This window comes from Panthera tigris, chromosome B4 (assembly GCF_018350195.1).
Source record: "Panthera tigris isolate Pti1 chromosome B4, P.tigris_Pti1_mat1.1, whole genome shotgun sequence".
Classification (NCBI taxonomy): Eukaryota; Metazoa; Chordata; class Mammalia; order Carnivora; family Felidae; genus Panthera; species Panthera tigris.
Window position 1 is genome coordinate 87,566,707 of NC_056666.1, and position 21,370 is coordinate 87,588,076.

At 44.9% G+C, this 21,370-nt stretch overlaps 1 protein-coding gene across 1 annotated transcript in view; it reads right to left on the reverse strand.

Moving 5' to 3' along the window:
• The window catches only part of PPM1H (protein phosphatase, Mg2+/Mn2+ dependent 1H), a 260,873-nt gene that overhangs the window by 57,350 nt on the left and 182,153 nt on the right, over positions 1–21,370 (reverse strand). The window contains exon 6 of the mRNA XM_042992666.1: positions 12,575–12,693. Within this exon, the coding sequence (XP_042848600.1) occupies positions 12,575–12,693 (119 nt within the window). The remainder of the gene's footprint in view (positions 1–12,574; positions 12,694–21,370) is intronic.

Consider the following 21,370-nt stretch of genomic DNA (forward strand, 5'->3'; position numbering starts at 1 on the left):
TGTGTCTTTGAACTGGTAATATCACCTGGGGCAGAGCTCAAGTATCTCAAAGTAGGCATCAAACCTTTTTCAAGTCTTCTGCTTTATCCGAAAAAGCAAGAATTTTTGCATAATAATCATATACATAACATTTATTTCCACACACAAAAATATCCTCCCCTACCCCCAAAATCTTCAGTTGAAACCCAGTCTTCTGGAATCTTCTGTTGATCCTAACATTACTCAAGCCTTAAGATAAGAAGCACAGGCCTGGGCAATGGCTGCTGATCTTTACCAGTGGGAAGAACACAGCACGCTCCTGTATCAAGGTGGCCCCACTGTTTTAGACAATGGATGGTACAGGCAACAACTGTTAACTGTGCTGCCACCTCAGCTGTAACACTCACAGAGTTCCAACACACCCCCCACTCACTGTATGCTCACTTTCTTCTGGGGACTGTTCAAAGCACTTAGGTTTTTAAAGCATGTAATTCTTTTTCTTTTTAATTTTTTTAATGTTTGTTTATTTTTGAGGGGGAGAGAGAGAGAGTGCGAGCGTGCACAAGCGGGGTAGGGGCAGACAGGAAGACACAGAATCCAAAGCAGCTGTCTGCACAGAGCCTGATGCGGGGCTCAAACACACGAACTGTGAGATCATGACCTGAGCTGAAGTTGGACGCTTAGTCGACTGAGCCACCCAGGTGTCCAAAAACATATATAATTCTTAGAACAACTTTGTGGGACAGATATTAACATTAACCCAAGTAAGAAAATGGAGGTCACACCACTAGGAAATAGAGGTCAGGCTCGCTTCCAGGCTCACCCCAAAGTGCACTGTGCTCTCAGCCACGGTTCTCCGACATCTTTGAGGAGCTATGAATCTATGTAAATACCATGAAATGTCATGATTTCCGACAAGATTGCTTAATTACTAATCCTCATCATCAGGGTAAATTATACAATTTTTTAAAAGTTTTTATTTATTCATTTTAAGTAATCTCTACCCCCAAAAGGGGGCTCAAGATCAAGAGTCAAAACGCTCTTCTAACTGAGCCAGCCAGATGCCCTTCATACAAATTTTCTAAAAGCCTAGTCCCCAGGTTTAGAAGTTTAAACATACCACCTTCTTAGGCTTTTTCTTCTCTTGCCAATAGGGTGGATATTCAAGATCACTGAGGTCTGGCTTTCAAATTGTTTTGCTGATAGTAAGTTGCACTCTTTAAACCCTCACACGTACATGCCCAGTTTTTCACAGGGTGATCCAAGACCATTTGAAAGGATTAGGCAAATCTGGGGAGGGAGTATCATTTACTTGGGTTGAAGAGGAATGAGAAACCAGCAAGTTAGATGCCCTGGGAGCACCATCTCCTAACTACTCTAAGTATTTATACTGTGCCTGGGGCCTGGACTATGCAAGTTATGACCATGACATCAATAAGGGAGGAGAAGAATCGGCTCAACTCTGACCCCCTGTAGGCATCAAAGCGTTTGATATCACCTTTCATTTTTCACGGACAGTCCAGTCCATGACGCTTCCTGAACACGCTCCTTGGCCCACACAGGTGGACAAAGAAGTTCCTGAACAACAGCAGGAAGAAAGCCAGGGGTGAGGGGTCACAAATCTGGTAAAGAGTCCAGGCTGCCCAGGGTTCTGTAACCAATCATTTCTGCAAGCTGCGGCTCATAACTACAAGAAGAATCTGGGGCTGCCCAAAGCCAATGTTTAAGGACGTCCAGGAATCACCTGAGAGGTTTTAAAAAAATAGAGATTCTGAGACCTCAGGAATTCTGGAGTGTTTTTAATAATCATTCCAGATGAAAAAGCTTCGCTGTGGGGAAATAATCCTCTTCCACTTTCGGTATGGGTTTGTCCTATACTTGGCTAGAAGCACCATGAGGGTGAAGATTGTTTTAATCTGCTTTGTATCTACAGTGCCCGACACAACACCCGTGCCACTGAATGAGGAATGGCCAAAACTGATCATGCCCCAGAGATCACACAGAGATCACCTGTGCTCTCTCCTTTAAGTTCCTGAGCACGGTGGATTGCATTTGATTTAACCGGGGTAACCGACAAAGCTGATTTAATCCTCATAGAAGCTAAACCTAGAATTGGTAGAGCATTATGGCTTTTACCAGAGCAACAAGGTGAAAAAGCAAATGTATTATCAGCATTTCTAGTTCTTATAGAAAGATGTATGTTTGGTTCTTGAGCAAGGGACCGACAAACCTTACCCTGGCCCTGAATAAGTCTTTGATTTACTTATCTAAAGGTAAGACGAGCATGGAAGTAGGATGAAATCATTGAAAGTTTGGAGTGGTCATTGCCCAACTCTGCTATGTGGATTCCTGGGTTAAGTCCAGAACCTAGGGGCTTTAAATTAGCACCTCAGCTGCATCTGATGAAGACATCCCCGAGCCACAGAGGGTTAGCACCTTCATGGAGCTGTCAGCTTGAAGCCAGCAACACTGACTCCCTGTTATGAAACCTTGTGTGCAGGTAAGGGTGGCAGGGAAAAGAAAAAACTTTATCAAGCTCTGCTTGAGAGTGAAATTTTGTAACTGGAGGAATATAGGCTGGGCACAGGAAAATGTTTCCTTGGAAGGGTGGTTAAGTACCTGGAAATTTGGTGGAGTGTTGTAGCACTCACTTCTCTGGAATTTCCTTAAAAACAGGATCTTATAAATAGGCTGAGGATTGGACCATATGTCTTTCTAAATATACCATCAGCTCCATATTTCTGCCGTGCTGTGTGTCATTTTCATACTTTACAGAGGTGCAGAGCTCTTATGGTTGAGAAAATAAGATGTTAGTTCTTGCCACCCTTAGCACCGCATTCAAAGTTTCACATGAGCTGACCTGAACCTACTTACCTAGATTGCTGGGTTACTGGACTAACCACCACTGCCCCGCACCCTCTCGATCGCTTCTACATGCCACTTATGTTAGGCCACCACCAGCAATGTTCTCTAGCTGATACATACCAATATAAGTACACACAGAGGTTGAAACTCTTCTGTACTGCTTGGCAAATAATGACTGTCCCAAGCCCCCAGGTGCCCTTGTCTGGTATTCTGGACCCTCCCCTGGAATCTCCACAGTGTGGTAAATAAAGAGTTAATGCAAAGGGTACCTGGGTGGCTCGGTCAATTTTTAAGTATCTGACTCTTGATTTTGGCTCAGGTCATGATCTCATGGTTCCTGAGATCGAGTCCCAGGTCAGGCTCTGCACTGACAGCACGGAACCTGCTTGGGAGTCTCCCTCCCTCTCTCTCTTTCTCTCAAAATAAATAAATAAAACAAAAAAGTTAATGCCTGGCACAGCAGGGGCTTCTAGGACCCACATGGAGCCTATTCTTCCATGCTGACTATTGAAACTATTCTGAATATTACCTCTGGCTTCTTTCTATATTCCCAAAACCCACATCTTATTTTAGCTGTGGGCTTCCACTTGTATTGTGCCCTCCATACAGAAGGTCTTTCCCTTTGTCCCTCAACTCTCTTAAAACTCCTCTCCTATTTCAGACTGTTGATTCAAACACAGCCTTCTCCACTAAGTCTTTCCCAGCCCCAGTTCGCCCTCTTAAAAACCACCACTGCCTCTAACACAGCCACGAGTGTTTCTTTAAACCCCCCTTTTATAAATAAGTTCTACATTCTGTCTTGCTCTATTTATACACAATTCCAAAAGATCTAATTCCCACACTCTTGAGAATTTAATGGATTTATAGGTAAAATGGTGTTGTTCAATAAATTTCCAGAAAGCCAGTCCCTTAGTCAGCTGGTCATCCCCATGAAGTGACACAGTCCTATGTGACAAGATCCTACATGAGGGCTACTGAGGGGCGTGGTATGCCAGCACCTTCGGTACGGTACAGCTCAGGAGGGCTGCAATGGCACTTTAAAAAGTCCAGCATCCAGGACTAAAAAAACAAAACAAAAAAACAACAGTAGAATCAATGTATGGACCAGAAAAACCCATAAAAACAAACAAACAAAACGACCTACAAACAAACAAAACACCCTATCCGTCAGCACTCAGGGATAGAGCGGATTCCTACTTGTACTGAGGGAGCCTCTGCCCACAGATAACACCCCCCTTGTTCGTGATCATCCGGCACAACAGCTGTGGGACAGACCTGCCAGGTAGAAGTAGCCAGCACACTTGACCTTCCTTCAGTCTCTTGTTTCTCTAAACTGCCTCCCATTACCTCAAGAAACCAGCAACTCAACACCTATTGGATTGTGAACCTTCTGAGACAAGGATCAGACCTTGCCGACCATCTCACTCTCCATAATATCTGATGATTATATTATTGGGCACACAGAGCACTTATTGTATGCCAGACTTTGTTGAATGCACACGACCACACTAGCTCTTGATGTCCTATTATTAGGTACCATCATCAACCCCCTTTACATGTGGGAAAACCAAGGTGACATGTATGTCCAAGCTGCACCTGGGGACTGGCCCAGTCAGAAAGTCTGGCTCCACATCCCTGTTCGTAACTACTGCTCAGTGCCTAATATACAGCAAGTATACAATAAAGGCTTGCTAAGTATAAAGACACGTGCCTCCCTGCCCTGGGGGTGGGGCTTGGTTAAAAGGACACTGGCTATTTTAACCAGAATTTATGCAAGCATTTGACATCGTAAAGCTTCCCCAGAGGACCTGGAGCTAAGTCCCCACCACACATGTACTGCATAGCCCCAGACAATGGTCACCGGGGAAAAGCAGGGACCAGACTCTGCTTAGGAGCCTATCAGTGGGTATAGACATGCTATGGCTGTTCAAAGGGTCTCGGGGGAAAGAAAAGCTTGGAAGTACTTTGGCCACTTTAGGAACGAGAAATTTACTCCTATCATGGGAGCAGAAAGGTGTGTGTGTGTGGATGATCAATAGGGAGCAAGCCAGTTGGGCATCTCTTTCCTTTCCGCTTCCTGTGGCCTGACAATGCCTGTCTTGGCTTCCAATCATTTGTAAAATGCCTCATAGCTTCCTCTGGCCATAGGGGCAGAAAGGCGGGGAGGGGGGTGGGGAACAAGGAGTCATTTATCACTGTCAGGAGATATGCTGCACACCGCAGGGCAGGCTTGCTTCCCTGCTGCTCCTGAAGCCAGAGCTGCAAATCCCGAAAAGACGCAGAACATGCACACGGCAAATAACCATTCATCATCTTGGCTCTGGGAGCCCTGAGAAAGGCCACTCCCCGTGTGAGGCTGACCCACTCGGACTTTGGCTCTAGGCTGCACCGGAACTTGGAACGCAAGGACTTTCCAGGCGCCTATTCCCTGCCCCAGCCAATGCCCATCCTGGACAATTTATAGGGTTAAAATTCTCTGAAATTCAAGCCCCTCCTTCCTCTGCAAAGTCAGATTTCCACATTGCTGCCAAGGTGGCCCATAATCATTAAGTTATGAGAATACAAGTTGCTAGGAGGAAATTAATACCAGGTTTAACTAGGGGAAGGCCTGCTTTCTTGTGAAGTAATTATAAAATTAAAATGTGATATTTCTCTGGTGGGTTTAAAAAGTCTCCCCATGAGATCTGTGGCACAACAGTAGTGTCAGGATTTGCACCAAGACGGGACTGAGAAACCCTTTGGTGCTCCAACGATGCTTGCTAGTCAAGAGACACCTGCAGGTAGGTTTCCAAAGATTGGGTTAAAAGTAATTAAAAACAAAAAGAGGGAAAAGGACAGGGTTTGAAATTTCCAATTACTCTTTAAAACTCAAGAGTCAAGCTGTTACAGAAAACGCAGGCTTTCCAAGTAAGATTAATAATGCTAAGCTAATTAGACTCACAGGCATGGCCAACATATAAATTCAGGCCCAAAAGAGGGACACTGTCCCTTTAAAAACTGCCTGGGGATCAGTGGAAAAGCTAATGAGGACTGTCAGTTGGGGCTGCTTTAATAGGTGGTCCTCCCGAGGATAAAGCCTGGGGTTTTGGTAACAGGGCTTCTGTGCTTGATTCAATAAATCAATTTATATTATATGCGGGTGCAGCTCTGGAGTTGGCTTCATAAAGCATTCTGTGGCATTTCTCAATCTGCTTTTCCACTTTGCTGTCAGCCTGCCTGAATGTGTTGTCAGAGGGCACTGAAAAGAGCAGTGAAGAATAAGACAGAAGCCATATCTACAATAGTTGTAAAACTCGACCCAGTAGCTCCAGACCATGCTTGAGGCTGCCTCCAGTGAGTTTCCCTCCAGAAAATGTTTGGATTATCTATTGGTAAGAAGCCCAATGCTGTGGTGCTGTGGCTCTCATCCCTGAGTTGGGTTCCAGGCTGCAGATGGAGAATTAAAGTTCACCCCAAACAGCATGCAAAGGGTTGGAAGTGAAGTTGCTTTTTAATCAGCTCCTCAGGGTCTGAAATACTCCCCAAGAAGTAAAAGGAGAAGAGAAACAAAAGCACCAGTCCAGCAGGCAATGGGCAAGGCAGGGCAAGGCAGGGCAAGGGAGGTAGGGCAAAGGACATGGTTCTTCCTTCTGGCTGACCAACAGGCTTGCCAAGTAGTGACCGCTAGAGATGAGTTGTCCCTAAACACAGTGACTGATGCCTCTGAACATCTACAAAGTGGAATGACGCCCATACCGCAGCCAACTCAGAGGCTAACAGGAGTGAGTCCAGAAGCCATAGAATGTGGCCATGCCATTTCACTTGCTTACCCTGTCTGTGCTCAGCTGTCTTTTTTTTTTTTTTTTAAACTCTCTGCCATTGGGATGTTCAGTTACCGCTCCTTGTATGTTCTCCACCTCAGCTAGACCCATGCTCTTACGTTACCCAGACTGCAGGGTCATCCAGTACAACTTTTTGTGGTGATGGCCATGTTCCGTATCTGTGCACTGTTCAGTTCAGGAGCCACTAGCCACATCCGGCTACTGAGCAATTGACATGTGGCTAGTGCGACCTGGGAAAGAAAATTTTCATCTTATTTAATTTTAACTAATATAAATTTAAATGGCCACATGTGGCTAGTGGCTACTGTGCTAGAGAGCACTCAGAATAGAAAAATATTTCCTTTGCCTTAATAAAAGCAATGAGTACTAAAAGGAGAAAATGGTGGCTGACCCCACTCTGCCCCCAGTGGAAAAATCCCGGATTGTAAAGGAAATTCAGCGGAGGAAAATGACCCTGATGTGTCATCAAGTTAGAATCATAAAGAGTTAAGGGCTGCTAGAGATTAAAATGAAAGGTTGCGGGGCGCCTGGGTGGCTCAGTCGGTTAAGCGTCCGACTTCAGCTCAGGTCACGATCTCGCGGTGCGTGAGTTTGAGCCCTGCGTCCGGCTCTGGGCTGATGGCTCAGAGCCTGGAGACTGCTTCCGATTCTGTGTCTCCCTCTCTCTCTGCCCCTCCCCCGTTCATGCTCTGTCTCAAAAATAAATAAAGGTTAAAATGAAAGGTTGCCATCGCTGGAATATTTCTAATGGAACTGGTCTTTTCCAGAAACTCTGAAAAGCAAAGCAAAGTCCATTCCCCGCCAGACACAGAGGTTGGCAGCAAGGGGCAAAGGAAGCATTTTACAAATGAGAGACCCAGGTCCAAGATTTGCCCAAGGCTCCAGAGTCTTGGCAGAGCGAGCTCCAGAGACCATGGAGCCTATCTCCCAAAGCCATAAACTCTGTACTAAGCCAGGCCATCTCAAGTTACGGGTCCAGCCTTCCTCGGAAATAAGACCATCATAAATGTTGGAAAGGCTTTGCTTAAGGAAAGAATTCTGGTATACTTTACTCATAACTAGAACCATCTGGAAGCAATCTCGCATTCACACGATGGACTTCTCTTCCTCTTTAGCCCTTGCTCTCTCTACAAATCCCATCAGGCCAGGAACAGCTGCTGGAGGGCCTGGCTGGACTCCACGGGTAGAGCTACAAACCCCCTTCCACATGGATGTCCTCCTGGGCCCCTGGCTTGCTCGTTCCCCCGTGTGCCCGGACACAGCACACGATGAACACCCATCCCACTGAGAAAGCTAAATCACCAGCAGGCCCAGGAGCAGGGACCCGGTGCCACAAAGGCAGCTGTGAGAAACCGTTGTTTCAACTTGGTAACACAGACACTTGCCAGCAAATTACAGCCTGAGATGGCTCAGAGGGCTGCGGGTTGAAACACAGAGCTCACACTGCCAGCTATGTGCATCATGCAACAGCAGCTCGACACAAAGGGCTGGGGAGGAGGGGCGCTGGCCTGTACTGGGGCAAGGCCGGGATCCTGGCACCAAGACCAATGACACCAGGCACAGAAGGTGAGGGCTGGGCCGCGTCAGGGACCGACTCAGCGCTGGGGGTGCTGTGAAGAAAATGCCTTTGTAAATCCAACTACTGGGCAAGCGATCTCTGAGGCGGGGGAAGGGGCGGTGGGGGAGCCAGGGAAGAGACCGGTTTCATTATGAAGGTCCTGGTGACAATAACCTTTTGTCCTCTATACAATCTGGGCCTGCCAAGCTGCTCCACAGTCTCTGAGAAAGCACGAGGGTGGGAGAGAAAGGCTCCCTGTCAGGAGGCCACAAACTCATCCCTGATGATGAGACAAGGCTCCCCCGCCCCCCACAGAGCAGACATCCTCTCCCACACCTTCCTCCCTGCTGCAGACGCATGGCGGAGGGCTGGCATGAGGCTGCTGTAAGACGAGAGCAAACAATTTTCCTCAGCACAGGAGACCTGGTTCTCTGAGGATCCTCCCACCATCCGCACCCCCAAATCACACACAGACTCTTAGTGATGAGTGTGAAGCAGCCCAGTTTAATTTGGCCGGCAGTCTAGCAGGTCAGACTGGGAACCAGAAAAGTTAGTACCTCAGCCGGTCCTGAAATGCTTCACCCTGTCCTCTTGTTTAGAGGACTGTCACGGAGACACTGATCCTGGTGGACAGGACCCCCCTGCTCCCCTGCTTCACTTCACGTCACGGCTCAAAACTGAGTAATTATGTCTAATCTTACCCTGAAGAAAAATGGACCGTTGCATTGTATCACAAAGAGCTCTGGGCCTCAGAAACCTGGGATCTAGGCCTTACTCTGACACTTCTGTGTCCGTAGAAGCTGAGCAAACCACCTAATTCCTCTCTGTCTCAATCTGCTCAACCACAAAATAGGAACAAGGAAGAGGAGTCCTTCAGCGTCGGGCAGCTGGCATGGTAAACGGCGTGTGCCCTGCAGTGATGCTGTCTGGGGTCACGTCCTAGGTGCTCCCACTTACTATTATGTAACCTTGAAACTCAGCCTCTGTGCCTCAGTTTCCTCATCAGTTTCCTCATCACAGTTCATGGGACTGTGAAATAGAAGGCATCAAGTCAAGCTCTCATCACAACGCCCGGCCCTTAGCTCTTCCAGTCACTGTCAGGTAGGCCCACTGCCATCGTGCTGAGTGGGGGCATGCAGGGCCCATTTCCACCACAACTAGGTATTTGCTATAAGAATTAAAGGGCTTTGACTTCAGTGAACTCATGATTCATCGAAGCGTTCCAGAAGAACAGGTTCACAGGCCAGGGCTAACTCTGAATCCAAGAAACATAAAGGGACATGGTAAGGACCTGTCTCCTTGAGCATGACACATTCCAAACACTTACCAGACCACCTTCAACCAATTCCAACAACTTGGTAGTCACTGAAGGCATCTGTGGGAAAAGAGCCACAGGCCTTCATCTCCCCTTCTACAGAATTAATTTGCCAGGTCTTCTCTTTCTAGAGACAATTCGGAAAGGCAGCAAAAGGTGATCCCATGGTTTTTTTCAAGTCCTAAACAATAACTGCTAGACACGAGGTTTCTCACGAGAGGTTACAACATTTAAAAAAGGAATTCATTCAAGTTTAAATTCATTAAAGTTTATACAGGCAGTGGTCTAACTGGGTCTCTAACTCCCCCACTTACTCCAACAAAGATATAAAGAACTCTCCTTTTCCTGAAGCACCAATTTCAAGTCAAAAGAACAGGTAGAAAATACACAAAGGTGTACATCAATCTCTGCTCACAGGCAAAGCTGCAGCCAATAGCCACACAGGGAACCGTGCTGAAACAAATCAGCAAATCATGTCTGACTGAAGCCATTCTCAGTCTTGGCTCCTCAATTATTTGGTACCTTCTGTGAAGTTCCATACATTAAATACAGCCTGTTTATGGACCACTTATTTTCTTAGGATCATGCTAATTAATACTGTGTGTGTGTGTGTGTGTGTGTGTGTGTGTGTGTGTGTGTGTGTACAGAGAAAGCAAGGGACTGAGTGTGGGTGTATGAAGTTGGATTTAATATAGTCCCTGAACGTATCCACATTTTAAAAATTATAAAATGGGGGTAGTCTTCAGCCACTTGTTTTCCAAGTGTGTTTTGACTGCTTAGATCTTATTTGCCTTTCTGGCATAGAAAGAACACACAAACAGCCTTGCCTCAAGCTTAACGTATCTCAGATACAAACAAGCTCCTTATTCCCACCCTTCCCACCTGCCATCCATAACTACCTGGTCCTCAACTGCCGTCAGTCACACCCTTTCCTGAAATCCAATAAATACCCACTGGCTAATCACTGGGTGTCAGGCACCAGGCGAGGCACTGCCCCCTCCTGGAGAATTGCAGACTAGTCGAAAGGACATAAACAGGTAGTTGGAATGATTAATGACTTACCCCTTACAGTTATCCCTTGGCCCAAATCATCTAGTTTGTTGTTCATTTCCTTCCTTCTCTGTTTTCTGCTTCCATCCCTCCATTTGACCCTTGAGACCTCACATACATATTTCTATGCTGGGTTTGTTTTTTTTTTTTTTTCCCCTGGGTACCTAAACTTGCTTTCTCTTGCCAGTTTCCTTCAAACTCCTTAGGACTGCCATCCCAAAACCATGCTTTCCTCATTCGTTCTCCTTCTCAGAGACAAAGCAGCACAACCCACAGCCTCCCACAGTAAATGTATGTCTCTGCGTGGCTTCCCGCATCCTTGATTATGTCCCCTTGATACTGACTCGGTCTGATTTCCCATAGACCGTCTCTTTGTTTTTGGCCATGTTCCTTACTGTCTCTCAGGTCCACTCTTTTTGTTTATGCATTTGCAATCATGGGGATTTCTGACCTGGGACACCGTTCCCTCCATCGTTCTAAATCCTGCAAAACTTAGACCAAACCCGACCGTGCTTTTCTAAACTATGGTAGCCCTCACCTTCAACTGCTCTGTGAGGAGTGCTGATTTTGCTGATCGGATAAAAATGAACTTGTAAAGAAAACCCAGTTGGGGTAGGGTAAGGATTCTAGGGCACCAAAACTCCAGAACCTCAGAGCTGCAAATAGGGTGAACCCTTTCTGCCAAGTCCGTTCATGTTTTAGAACAGGAGTAAATAGTTTAAGCTTTATGGGTCATACAGTCTCTGTTCCAGCTACTCAACCACCTTGTTGTAGAGTGAAGGTAGCCAAAGATCAAATGTATACAAACGAATGTGGCTGTACTCAAAACAAAAAAAAAATATTTACAGAAAGGTGTGTGGGTGGAATCTGGCTTCTGGGTCATAGTTTGCTGACCCTGCTTTATAAGAAGAGTGGATAGTAGGGAAAATCTTCTCTTTTAGATGATAGGAGATAAATTGAAGTGCCTTAGATCAACCCCTTATTTTCCCTAGGTAGCTCAACTGTTCCCTTAACACAGTGTGTATTCTAGTAGATTTCTAGCCTAGAAGTCACTACCATGAGACTTTGGGCTGTAATCACGTGTGACAGCTATTTTGGTCAACGTGAGAAGAGATAATGGCATCCACTTCTATGCCTATGTTGGCAAGCAAAGAGTCCACTGTCTCACCCTCCTGCTCTCCTCCAGGCTGGCAGGAGGCTCCCTGGCCAGTACCTCAGGGCTAACAGCAAATCTTCACCCCCACTACTATGTGCCAGGCCCTGTGCTCTCTTATTTAGTCCTCATGTCAATCCTATGGTGTATACGTACTTTATATCCTATCTGTCTTTCATATGGAAGAAACAGGTGAGGTCTTAGTCACTGTTAGCCACTGATCCACCACAGAAGTGATCTTGGTGCTGACATAGATGTGTTGTGGGAGGAAGACGCCCCTTGCCAAGATTCTTATCGCAATGTAAATGTGAAAAAATAATGAAGATGGCTCATTACCTCTAGTCCTTACAGCAACCCCTTCAAAGAGCCTATTTTTTTCACTTTATCCATAGAAAGTTAGGCTCATAGGGGTTAAGTACTTTACCTAACTTTGCCTCTTTAGACAGCTCAGAGTTCAGATTCAAATCCAGGCCAGTTTGGCTCAATTAACTGTTAGCCTGTTCCTTCGAGCCCCTGACCTAAAAAAAACCAACTTAAATGTGTTTTAAAGCCTCGAAAACGCTTGTGCATGTGAAGTGACGAATTATGTCAGCTTCGTGGGGTCTAGCGTCCCCAGGGAGGACGTCAGGGAAGTACAGAGGCAGACCAACACCGCGATTTAAGAACTGGCGCCCAGGCGAAAAGAGCAGAAGCAACGTTCCCAGTCCTTTGCCACCAACCCAGGTCTCTGGCCGCACTACCTGATCCAAACTGCATGAGTGGCTTTTTATGACGGTGATGATTCCTTCACACATACTGTGGCAGTGCTGAGGCAGAGGGAGGCATGTTCTTACCAGCCTGTCATATTAAAGTCCCTGTAGAGCATCTTCTTTCCAAGTTCCTTTCTCTGTACTCTCCTTGGAAACTCCAAATGTGTGAATTCGTTTCCCAGCAAGTGAGGCTGCATGAATGCCTAATAGCAAAAGAAATAAAAAGAAAAAATACTCACATATTTAGGAGAAAAAATAAGACTCAATAATGTTTTGTAAATCAAGACATATTTCAAAAACCAGAAAACTGTTCTATTTTAAGGGGAAAAAATAGGTGTATTCAACAAATAGAATAAACATTTCTATTCTACAAGAATATCAGCGAATAAAAAATCACTAACTGAACTTATAAAGGGATATAACTTTTTCATTTGACATGATAAATTAATTGTAATCAGAGACATGGATTGCTAAAGTCAAGAGGAAAAGAAACGGAGTTTCTCCAAAAGTTCATTTAATTCAAATCCAAGATCTTTTCATTTTCCTGAACAGCACGTTGATGCAACGTGAAAGCTCTCCCCCACTCTGCTTGGCTTTCTCTGCTCCTCTCCTGCTCACACTCTTGGCGATCATGGCCTTGCCTTTGAAACCTACGTGTGAATCTCCACATTGACACAATGGCCCAAGAGAGCAGGTTGGGGCTGGATACACCAGACAGGAACTTTCTGTTGGACTCCCTCCATTTTGCTCTGCAGTAATTTGATCATGTAATTGGAAGACTATTCCAGAGCAGATGGCTTCCTCCCCTCCCCCAAATCTCTGTTCACACTACAAAAGTCTTGAGCAAACAGCCACTTAGGGAATTGCTTTGAAACAACAAACAGTCTCATTGTCACATTCAAAATTCAAATCCGCTATCCAAGAGATGAAATGCTCAAGTATTAATTTCCCCGCTCGAAGGCCACACACACTAAAAGCAAACTTGCACGGAAGCTTCCTTGTACCAAGCTGTACGCCCACTTACTAGCAGTGTGCTGGAATGGATCCTTTTTCTCCCTCCCTTCATTATTTTCTTAATTTTTAAAAAATTTTTGGCAGGGAAGAGTAGGCAGAGCAAATCATGACCTGGCACTGTAGAAAAGCAAGGGATCCCTGCCACAGGACAGATGGCCATGTCCTCAGTCTCCTGGAAACAGGCATCTCCCACAGCCTCTTTCCCAAGATCTGACACCAGCAGATCTCCTGCTGATTCTCATGGTAGTTTGGAGGTTTAGTTGGACATCGGTCATCCTAAGCTAAGTATATCAGGAGTCAAAGGACACAAGCTGAACTGTCACTGGGTTGGCTAGATTCGGCCAGATAACAGAACTCTGAGCAGGCTTGGAGACACGGCAGGGCAGTACTGAGAAGGTGAACTGTCTTTACTGTCTTCTGTAGCCCCCAAATTTCCCAGGTCTGACAGGAATTCTGGAACATTCTGAGGGGCTCTGAAACCTCTGCTAGGGATGAGGGTTGGGCTGCTGATGAGTATCAAGGACGCTTAAACACTGACCTTTACAGAGAGGTTCCCTGGGAAGGAAGGAAGGGAGTACTTAATAGGGCAGGTCAGTGGTGTGGGCTTTGGGTGAGGTGAACTTGGGTTTGAATCCAAGTTCTGCGTGTATAAGCTGTGTAATTTTAGTTGGTGATTTAGCTTCTGGAGCTTCAGTTTCTCAATCTCAGATTAATTATGTATTTACCTCACACTTTTAATAATTAAATGAATGCACTTATCGTTGTTGTCTCGGCTCATAAAAAATTATTATATCCATCTAATGATTACCGATATCTATTACATCCTTGGCACTACGGAATGTGCTTTGTGACCTCTCGCATCACACTGCCAACAACCTTACAAGGTGGAACTGGATACACAATCTGTAGGGTCCAGTGCAAAATGAAAATATGGAGACTGTGTTCAAAACTAAGAATAACCACGTACAGAGCCCTGTGCAGCCGCAGGAGTCACACACCCAGGAAGCCAGCTGTACTGACCGAAGGAGCAGAGGCATAATTAGTCCGTGAATAGCAACACCCACTATGTACCCGTTATCATCTCCTAGAGCTTTGGGACTCTATACCCCACTCCCCAAGCTGGCCTAGCCTGGCTGGCAACCTGAGTTAGGGATTACCATGTACCAGGCACTTGATATGCTTGTCACAACCTCAACAATCCTACAAAGCACATGTCATAGAGTCAATTTACAAATGAGGAGACTAAGGCCCAAAGAACTTAAGACACCTAGCCCAAGGTCATCATCCAGGGCTGGGTGGTCTCAGAGCCGAAGCCTAATAACATGTCCACAAACACCCATCCCAACCCTTGAACCTGCACACATTTACAAAAAAATTAAAAAAAAAAAAAAAGTGGGCAAAAGGACCAAGGGCCCTGGACCATGCAAATTCTAAATGGTCAATAGGTACCTGTGAGGATCCAGTTAACAAAAAATTACAGATCTGCACCCAATTTGGCCACAAGAATGCTCCTGAAGAAGCTAAAAGAAATCCTTTAATAGTATGAGGGACTAAATAAATTAGTAAAAAAATCTATACAAAGGAATTCTATGGTATCATTTACAATGATACTACAGCAAATATGTAATGACATGGAAAGAAAGGACAGACAGATGTAAAAACACAGGTTATCAAACAACGTATGTTGAGTGCGTGTGCGTGTAGGTGTATGAGCTCATGTAAGTTGTGTCATATACACACAGATCTAGATACAAGGCATATAGGTACATACAAATGAATGTGTGTGAAGAAATATCGGTAAATGCCCCACATACATTTCATTAACAAACAGGTTAGGATCCAAAGGCCATATTTCTAAGTCCATTTCTTCACAGACCCAAGTGCCTCAGAGATCAATGTGCAGTGTTCCAGGCACCTGGCCGCGTTTCCAGGAGAGTGAGTGGCCCTCTGATGGTGCTTTCCCTGGGTACCCTCATACCCTTTTTGCTAGTACACGTTTGTCTGGACAGTTGTGAGGGAAGATCTGCAAAGTAGCCAGGATCTCCTGAGCAGCTCACTCACTGCAGGGGTCACCTCACCTCTCCCTCTGAAGATGAGCAGGCTCTAAGTGGCCCTTAAAGCCCATGTTCCTGTGACATTTGTATCCCCTTCACTTGCAGGGGCTTTCAGGGTCTCACACTGCTTGCTTTCTCCCCATTATAGCAATAGGCTATGGTGTTTCATCAGTTCTAAGATGCTCTTTTCAAATGAGTTATTATTTTATTACCTCTAAGAAACGAGGGGAAGCTGCCAACGAAACTAAGTGCAATACTTTCTTACCACTTTGAATTTTTATTTTATTCTTTTTGAAAGGGCTCCTTTGGACTTAGACAAATTTTTACATATCCCTCTGGGGTATATTTAAGAAGAGTACATAGGTGAAGTATATTGGATAAGGTTTTCCAAAACGTCTTCACATTGAGAATTCCACTGCTCATCAGTTTTCAACTCTGAATCATTAACGGTCACGATTTCCCACGCAATAGTGGCCTATGTTCCATGGGACCGTTGGCGATGCAACATTTCTTAAATAATTCACCCTAGAACTAGGAGCCTCAGAACCAGGGGTGCAAAGTTCTTAAGTCAGCTCTGCAATTATCCAGAGCCAGCTAACTTCTGACTCCCACTTCTGGAATGTGGCTGAACAAGTCAGATTCACACCTCCAAGCCCCTCTGCAAATCCACAAAGGCTTTAAGAGTGCTTCATTTTTGCCTTCAGGGTTTTCTTCTAAGCTGCCAGCCGCCCATCCTGCAAGTTTGGTGCTGTTCTTTTGATGTTTACACATGCCCAGGAGAGGACACCTGTGTCATGCCTGCCACTTGGCTGACAGCAACAATCAGTGGTAAAATATCTCAACTTCAGATATGTCAAAGGGTGAAAACAAAAGCACCTTAGCTCTGAAGAAATACTGCAATATTCATCCTCCACTGATACGTCACACCCTTAAATTTCTCTACTTTTATGGTCATTTTTCTTCCTTGACCTGCCACAGCACATTTCGTATGATGCAAGATATTTTCTGTCACGATTTTGCTCATCACAGAATTCACCTGTATTCCATGTGTACCGATGACATATTTTTACTACTTTTAAAAATCGCCATGTCCTAATAGTAGACCCCCTTCTTACCAGCATTTTCAATACTCACTATTGTCCTATTTGTCAGACCCGATGGAGGTCCTGGTGTTGAAGAAAAAACAACTCAAAAACTAAGTACAAATAGAGCAAATAGGTGGTTAATTAACGAAAAATGAGATGCTAAAATACAGTGGGACACATGCCTGTTGGTTTTCAGAGGGAAACCTACTTCTCTGCTCATTTGTGTGTCTTTTTCTGCAATGATCGTGGAAGTTTTCAGATTTCATCTTAGGTGGGCTGTTATATGGAAATACCACAGACGGGGAGGGGTATGAACAGCAAACACTTAGGTCTCACTGTCCTGGAGGCCAGGAAGTCCAAGATCAAGATGCCAGCAGATTCTCTGCCTGGCTTACAGACTGCCCCCTCTTACTGCACCTCATACGGGCTTTCCTCTGTCTCTTGGGGCGAGAAATCAAGCTCTCTGAGGTCTATTCTTATCAAGACATTAGTCCTATCTGATGAAGGCCCCACTCTTATGGCCTCATTTAACCTTGTTTCTAAAAAGGTCCTATTTCCAAATTTGGCATACATGGGGGGGTAGGGCTTCAACAGAAGGGTTTTTTTTGGCGGGGGGGGGGGCGTTGGGGAGGATACCAGTGCAAACATTCAGTCGGTAACATGGTCTTCTAGGTATACATGTTTATAGAAGTACATACACTCAGCCATCTAAATATTGTAAAATGTTATCTGATGGTTTCCTTTTTGACTTACCTCTATTTGTGATTATTTCTACTACTGAACGGGTATTGCTTTTGTTTGAAAAAACTAAAAAAATTTTTTTGAGAAGAGTTTTTAAGTTTTTATTTTAATTCCAATAGAGTTAAAATACAGTATTATATTAGTTTCAGGTGTACAAAATAGTGATTCAACAATTCTATACATTACTTAGTGCTCATCCTGGTAAGTGAACTCTTAATTCCCTTCACCTACTTCACCCATCCCCCTACACACCTCCCCTCTGGTGACCCTCTGTTTGTTCTCTATAGTTAAGGATTTGTTTCTTGGTTTGTTTCTCTGTTTTGTTGTTGTTGTTGTTGTTTGATTGCTTGTTTTTTGAGTGAGAGAAAGCATGAGCGGAGGAGGGGCAGAGAGAGGGATGAGAGAATCCCAAATAGCCTCCATGCTGACAATGGTGGCTTGAACTCACAAACTGTAAGATCATGACCTGAGCCAAAATCAAGAGTCGGATGCTTAAAAGACTGACTCACCCAGGTGCCCCCACTTTTTATTTTTATTTTAGTGAGAGTGCGTGCAAGCAAGGGAGGGGAGAGGGGCGGGGAGGGAGGGAGGAAGGGAGAGAAAGAGAATCTTAAGCAGGCTCCACGCTCAGCATGGAGCCCAACGTGGGGCTCAATCCCATGACCCTGGGATCATGACCTGAGCCAAAATCAAGAGTCGGACACTTAACCGAATGAGCCACCTAGGCACCCCTCTTTTTCCTATGCTCCTTTGCTTCTTAAACTCTATACATGAATGAAATCACATGTTATTTATCTTTCTCTGACTTATTTTGCTTAGCATAATACTCTCTAGCTCCACCCAAGTCATTGGAAATGGCAAGATTTCATTCTTTTTCATGGCTGGATAATATTCCTGTGTGTGTGTGTGTGTGTGTGTGTGTGTACACGCACACATGCACGTACATGTGTTTATCACATCTTCATTCATCTATTGATGGACACTTGGGTTGCTTCCATAATATGGCTACTATAAATAATGCCACCATAAACATTGAAATGCATATATATTCCTCTGAATTAGTGTCCTTGTATTGTTTGGGTAAATACCCAGTAGTATGATTACTGAATCACAGGGGAGTTCTATTTTCAACTTTTTGAGGAGCCTCCATGCTGTTTTCCAGAGTGGCTGTACCAGTTTGCATTCGCACCAACAGTGGAAGAGTACTCCTCTTTTTCCACATCCTCACCAACACTTGTTCCTTCTGTTGTTGATTTTGGCCATTGTGACAGGTGTGAGGTGGTATCTCATTGTGGTTTTGATTTGCATTTCCCTGATGATCAGTGATACTGAGCATCTTTTCATGTGTCTGTTGGCCAGCACAGAGACATTTTATTCTCAGAAGCAGAGTGGGCCACAACTTGGCAACTCAGAAACAACTTCTCAGAGGCTGTGCAGCATTCAGGTAACACGACTGGTTAGGGTTACTTCATTAGAGCTGGCCTGCCCTGCCAGAAACAGTGCTCACATCAGCGTTCTGGAACCTTGAGTGTCGAAAGTGATTTTATGCTAAATTCAATGTAAGCAACACACCCAAAGTTTAAAGACTGTAAAATGTGAGTGTAAGAATTTGTTAGGCTCCTCTCAGCAATAAAACCCCATGATTTCTGGAGTCCAAACTTGTAAAATTCATGGACAATTTTGGCAAGTTTTACTCTACTACTCATATCCGGGACACTCATACATAAATAGGTATACGTGACTACTGTCCCTTCCCAAGGCACATTTCATAGGTTGACTTGTTACAAATGTGACCTTAATGGGATAAAAATGCAAGGAAGGAGAGGAGGCACACATTAAGATCCCTACAAAATAAAAATTCTAGACCGTTTCCTAAACATCCCTTATTTTTCTAATATGCTGGACATAGTTTAGCTTTTTCTCCTGATGCTGCTATTTGGACATATGTATGTTAGAACATCTGCATGGTGATGCAAGTGATACCCGCCACACTTGAATATGTTCATTATTTTTAAACCTTAGCTATATGCCAGAGCCAAGCATAGCACCTAACACAGTAAAGACTCCAAGTAAGTATGTGCTGGGAGAATGAATACAGAACATTCTGACCTGCTTTACTCAGTTACACTTGGTGATTAAACTTCACAAAATAATACAATACAGCTTTCAATCTTTTGAAAAAGTTAAAACTAAGGTCCATAGCACATAAAAACAATCTTGGGGGGTGCCTGGGTGGCCCAGTCGGTTAACCGTCCGACTTCAGCTCAGGTCATGATCTCACGGTCCGTGAGTTCGAGCCCCGCATTGGGCTCTGTGCTGACAGCTCAGAGCCTGGAGCCTGCTTCCGATTCTGTGTCTCCCTCTCTCTCTGGCCCTCCCCCGTTCATGCTCTGTCTCTCTCTCAAAAATAAATAAATAAATAAAAATAAATAAATAAATAAACATTAAAAAAAATTAAAAAAAAAACCATCTTGGACACACATTACTATATTTTGGATTTAGTTAACTTTTTATAATTCAATAGATATCTTCTTGTAAAACCACATGTGTGTGGGTGAAATTATACCATTTCAAACCTCATGATATTTCACACTCCTAAGAATGTCTAAATAATGTCATGTCTCTTCTCTACTTAATAAGCATGCCGACTAGAAACCTAGAAATGTATTCTATATTAAAATCCAACTTAAAGTGTGTTGGCCTGCTCCATGTAAAAAAATGGACCACTCTTTGTGCCTCCATCTTTATCCCAAAACTTGAGGCTTTCCTACAAGGAAGCACAATAGAATGTTCCTCACCGAGGTAAGGGAGTGGAGGTACACTGGAGTTCACGCGTGTGATGCAAATGGCCCCTGGAAAGAAAGCTTGGTGACCTCTGCCCCAACACAAGCAAAGATAGGTTGCCAGTTGTCTTTTAAGGAGTGTGCAGAGTACAGGTTTGTTAAAAAGAGGGTAGGCCATGTCCTTGCCACTTAGTCTCTGGACAGCTAATGAGAATAAACTTCCAGACATGGTTGCATTTGGCCAGGGAAAGAAGAGACAGCTCATCTAGGAAAACGATGCTGGAGTAACCTGCTGTGCCAAGCAGTGGCAGGACGTCAGAGATGGGGAAGGAGGATCAGACGTCGTCTTCTGGCTGCTTTCCTCTCTAGTCCTGGGAAGAAACCAGCTGCAAGGGGACGGAAGTAAGCACTTACTGTGAAGAAACACAACCACCCCATCCCAGTGAGAATCTCTGAGTTCAGCCATAACAGGAGGGGACAAGCTTGAAAAAGAGATGTTGTCTAGAACCTTCTAAGAAGCCTCTCATGGAAGCAGACTGGGTGAGTAACTTGAACCCAGGTCTGTCTCACTCTGGAGCACATGGATCTGAGCTCCACCCTCCTGGGCTGGGGAGAGCTTTGAGTACCCTGGCAAGGCAGGGCAAAAACAGGGAGTGGAAGTAGGAACACAGATCTAGAGAGTGACATGTCTATAATGGCAATGGGAGGAGGCCAAACACCATGCTTCCTGTGGACACTGAGACGGTGGGTCCTGAGATTACTTAAAACTGTCTGCTGGGGGGCACCTGGGTGGCTTGGTCGGTTAAGCGTCTGACTTCGGCTCAGGTCATGATCTCACGGTCCGTGGGTTCGAACCCCGCGTCGGGCTCTGTGCTGACAGCTCAGAGCCTGGGGCCTGTTTCGGATTCTGTGTCTCCCTCTCTCTCTGACCCTCCTCCGTTCATGCTCTGTCTCTCTCTGTCTCAAAAATAAATAAGCGTTAAAAAAAAAAAACAAAAAAAACTGCTGCTGGGAAACTGCTGTGTTACTCCTTTTAATAATAAAATTTCCTTCTGCTACCTTGTGGCCACAATGTGAGTGAGCCGTGCCAGCTACTGAGAGGATTGTCCCAGGTTCAGGACTTTCCAGCCAGAAGAATGCATGCAGCTAACACATGAGCTCCTCCATGTGCCAGGTATCAGGGGCTGGGACTCAAAGAACAAA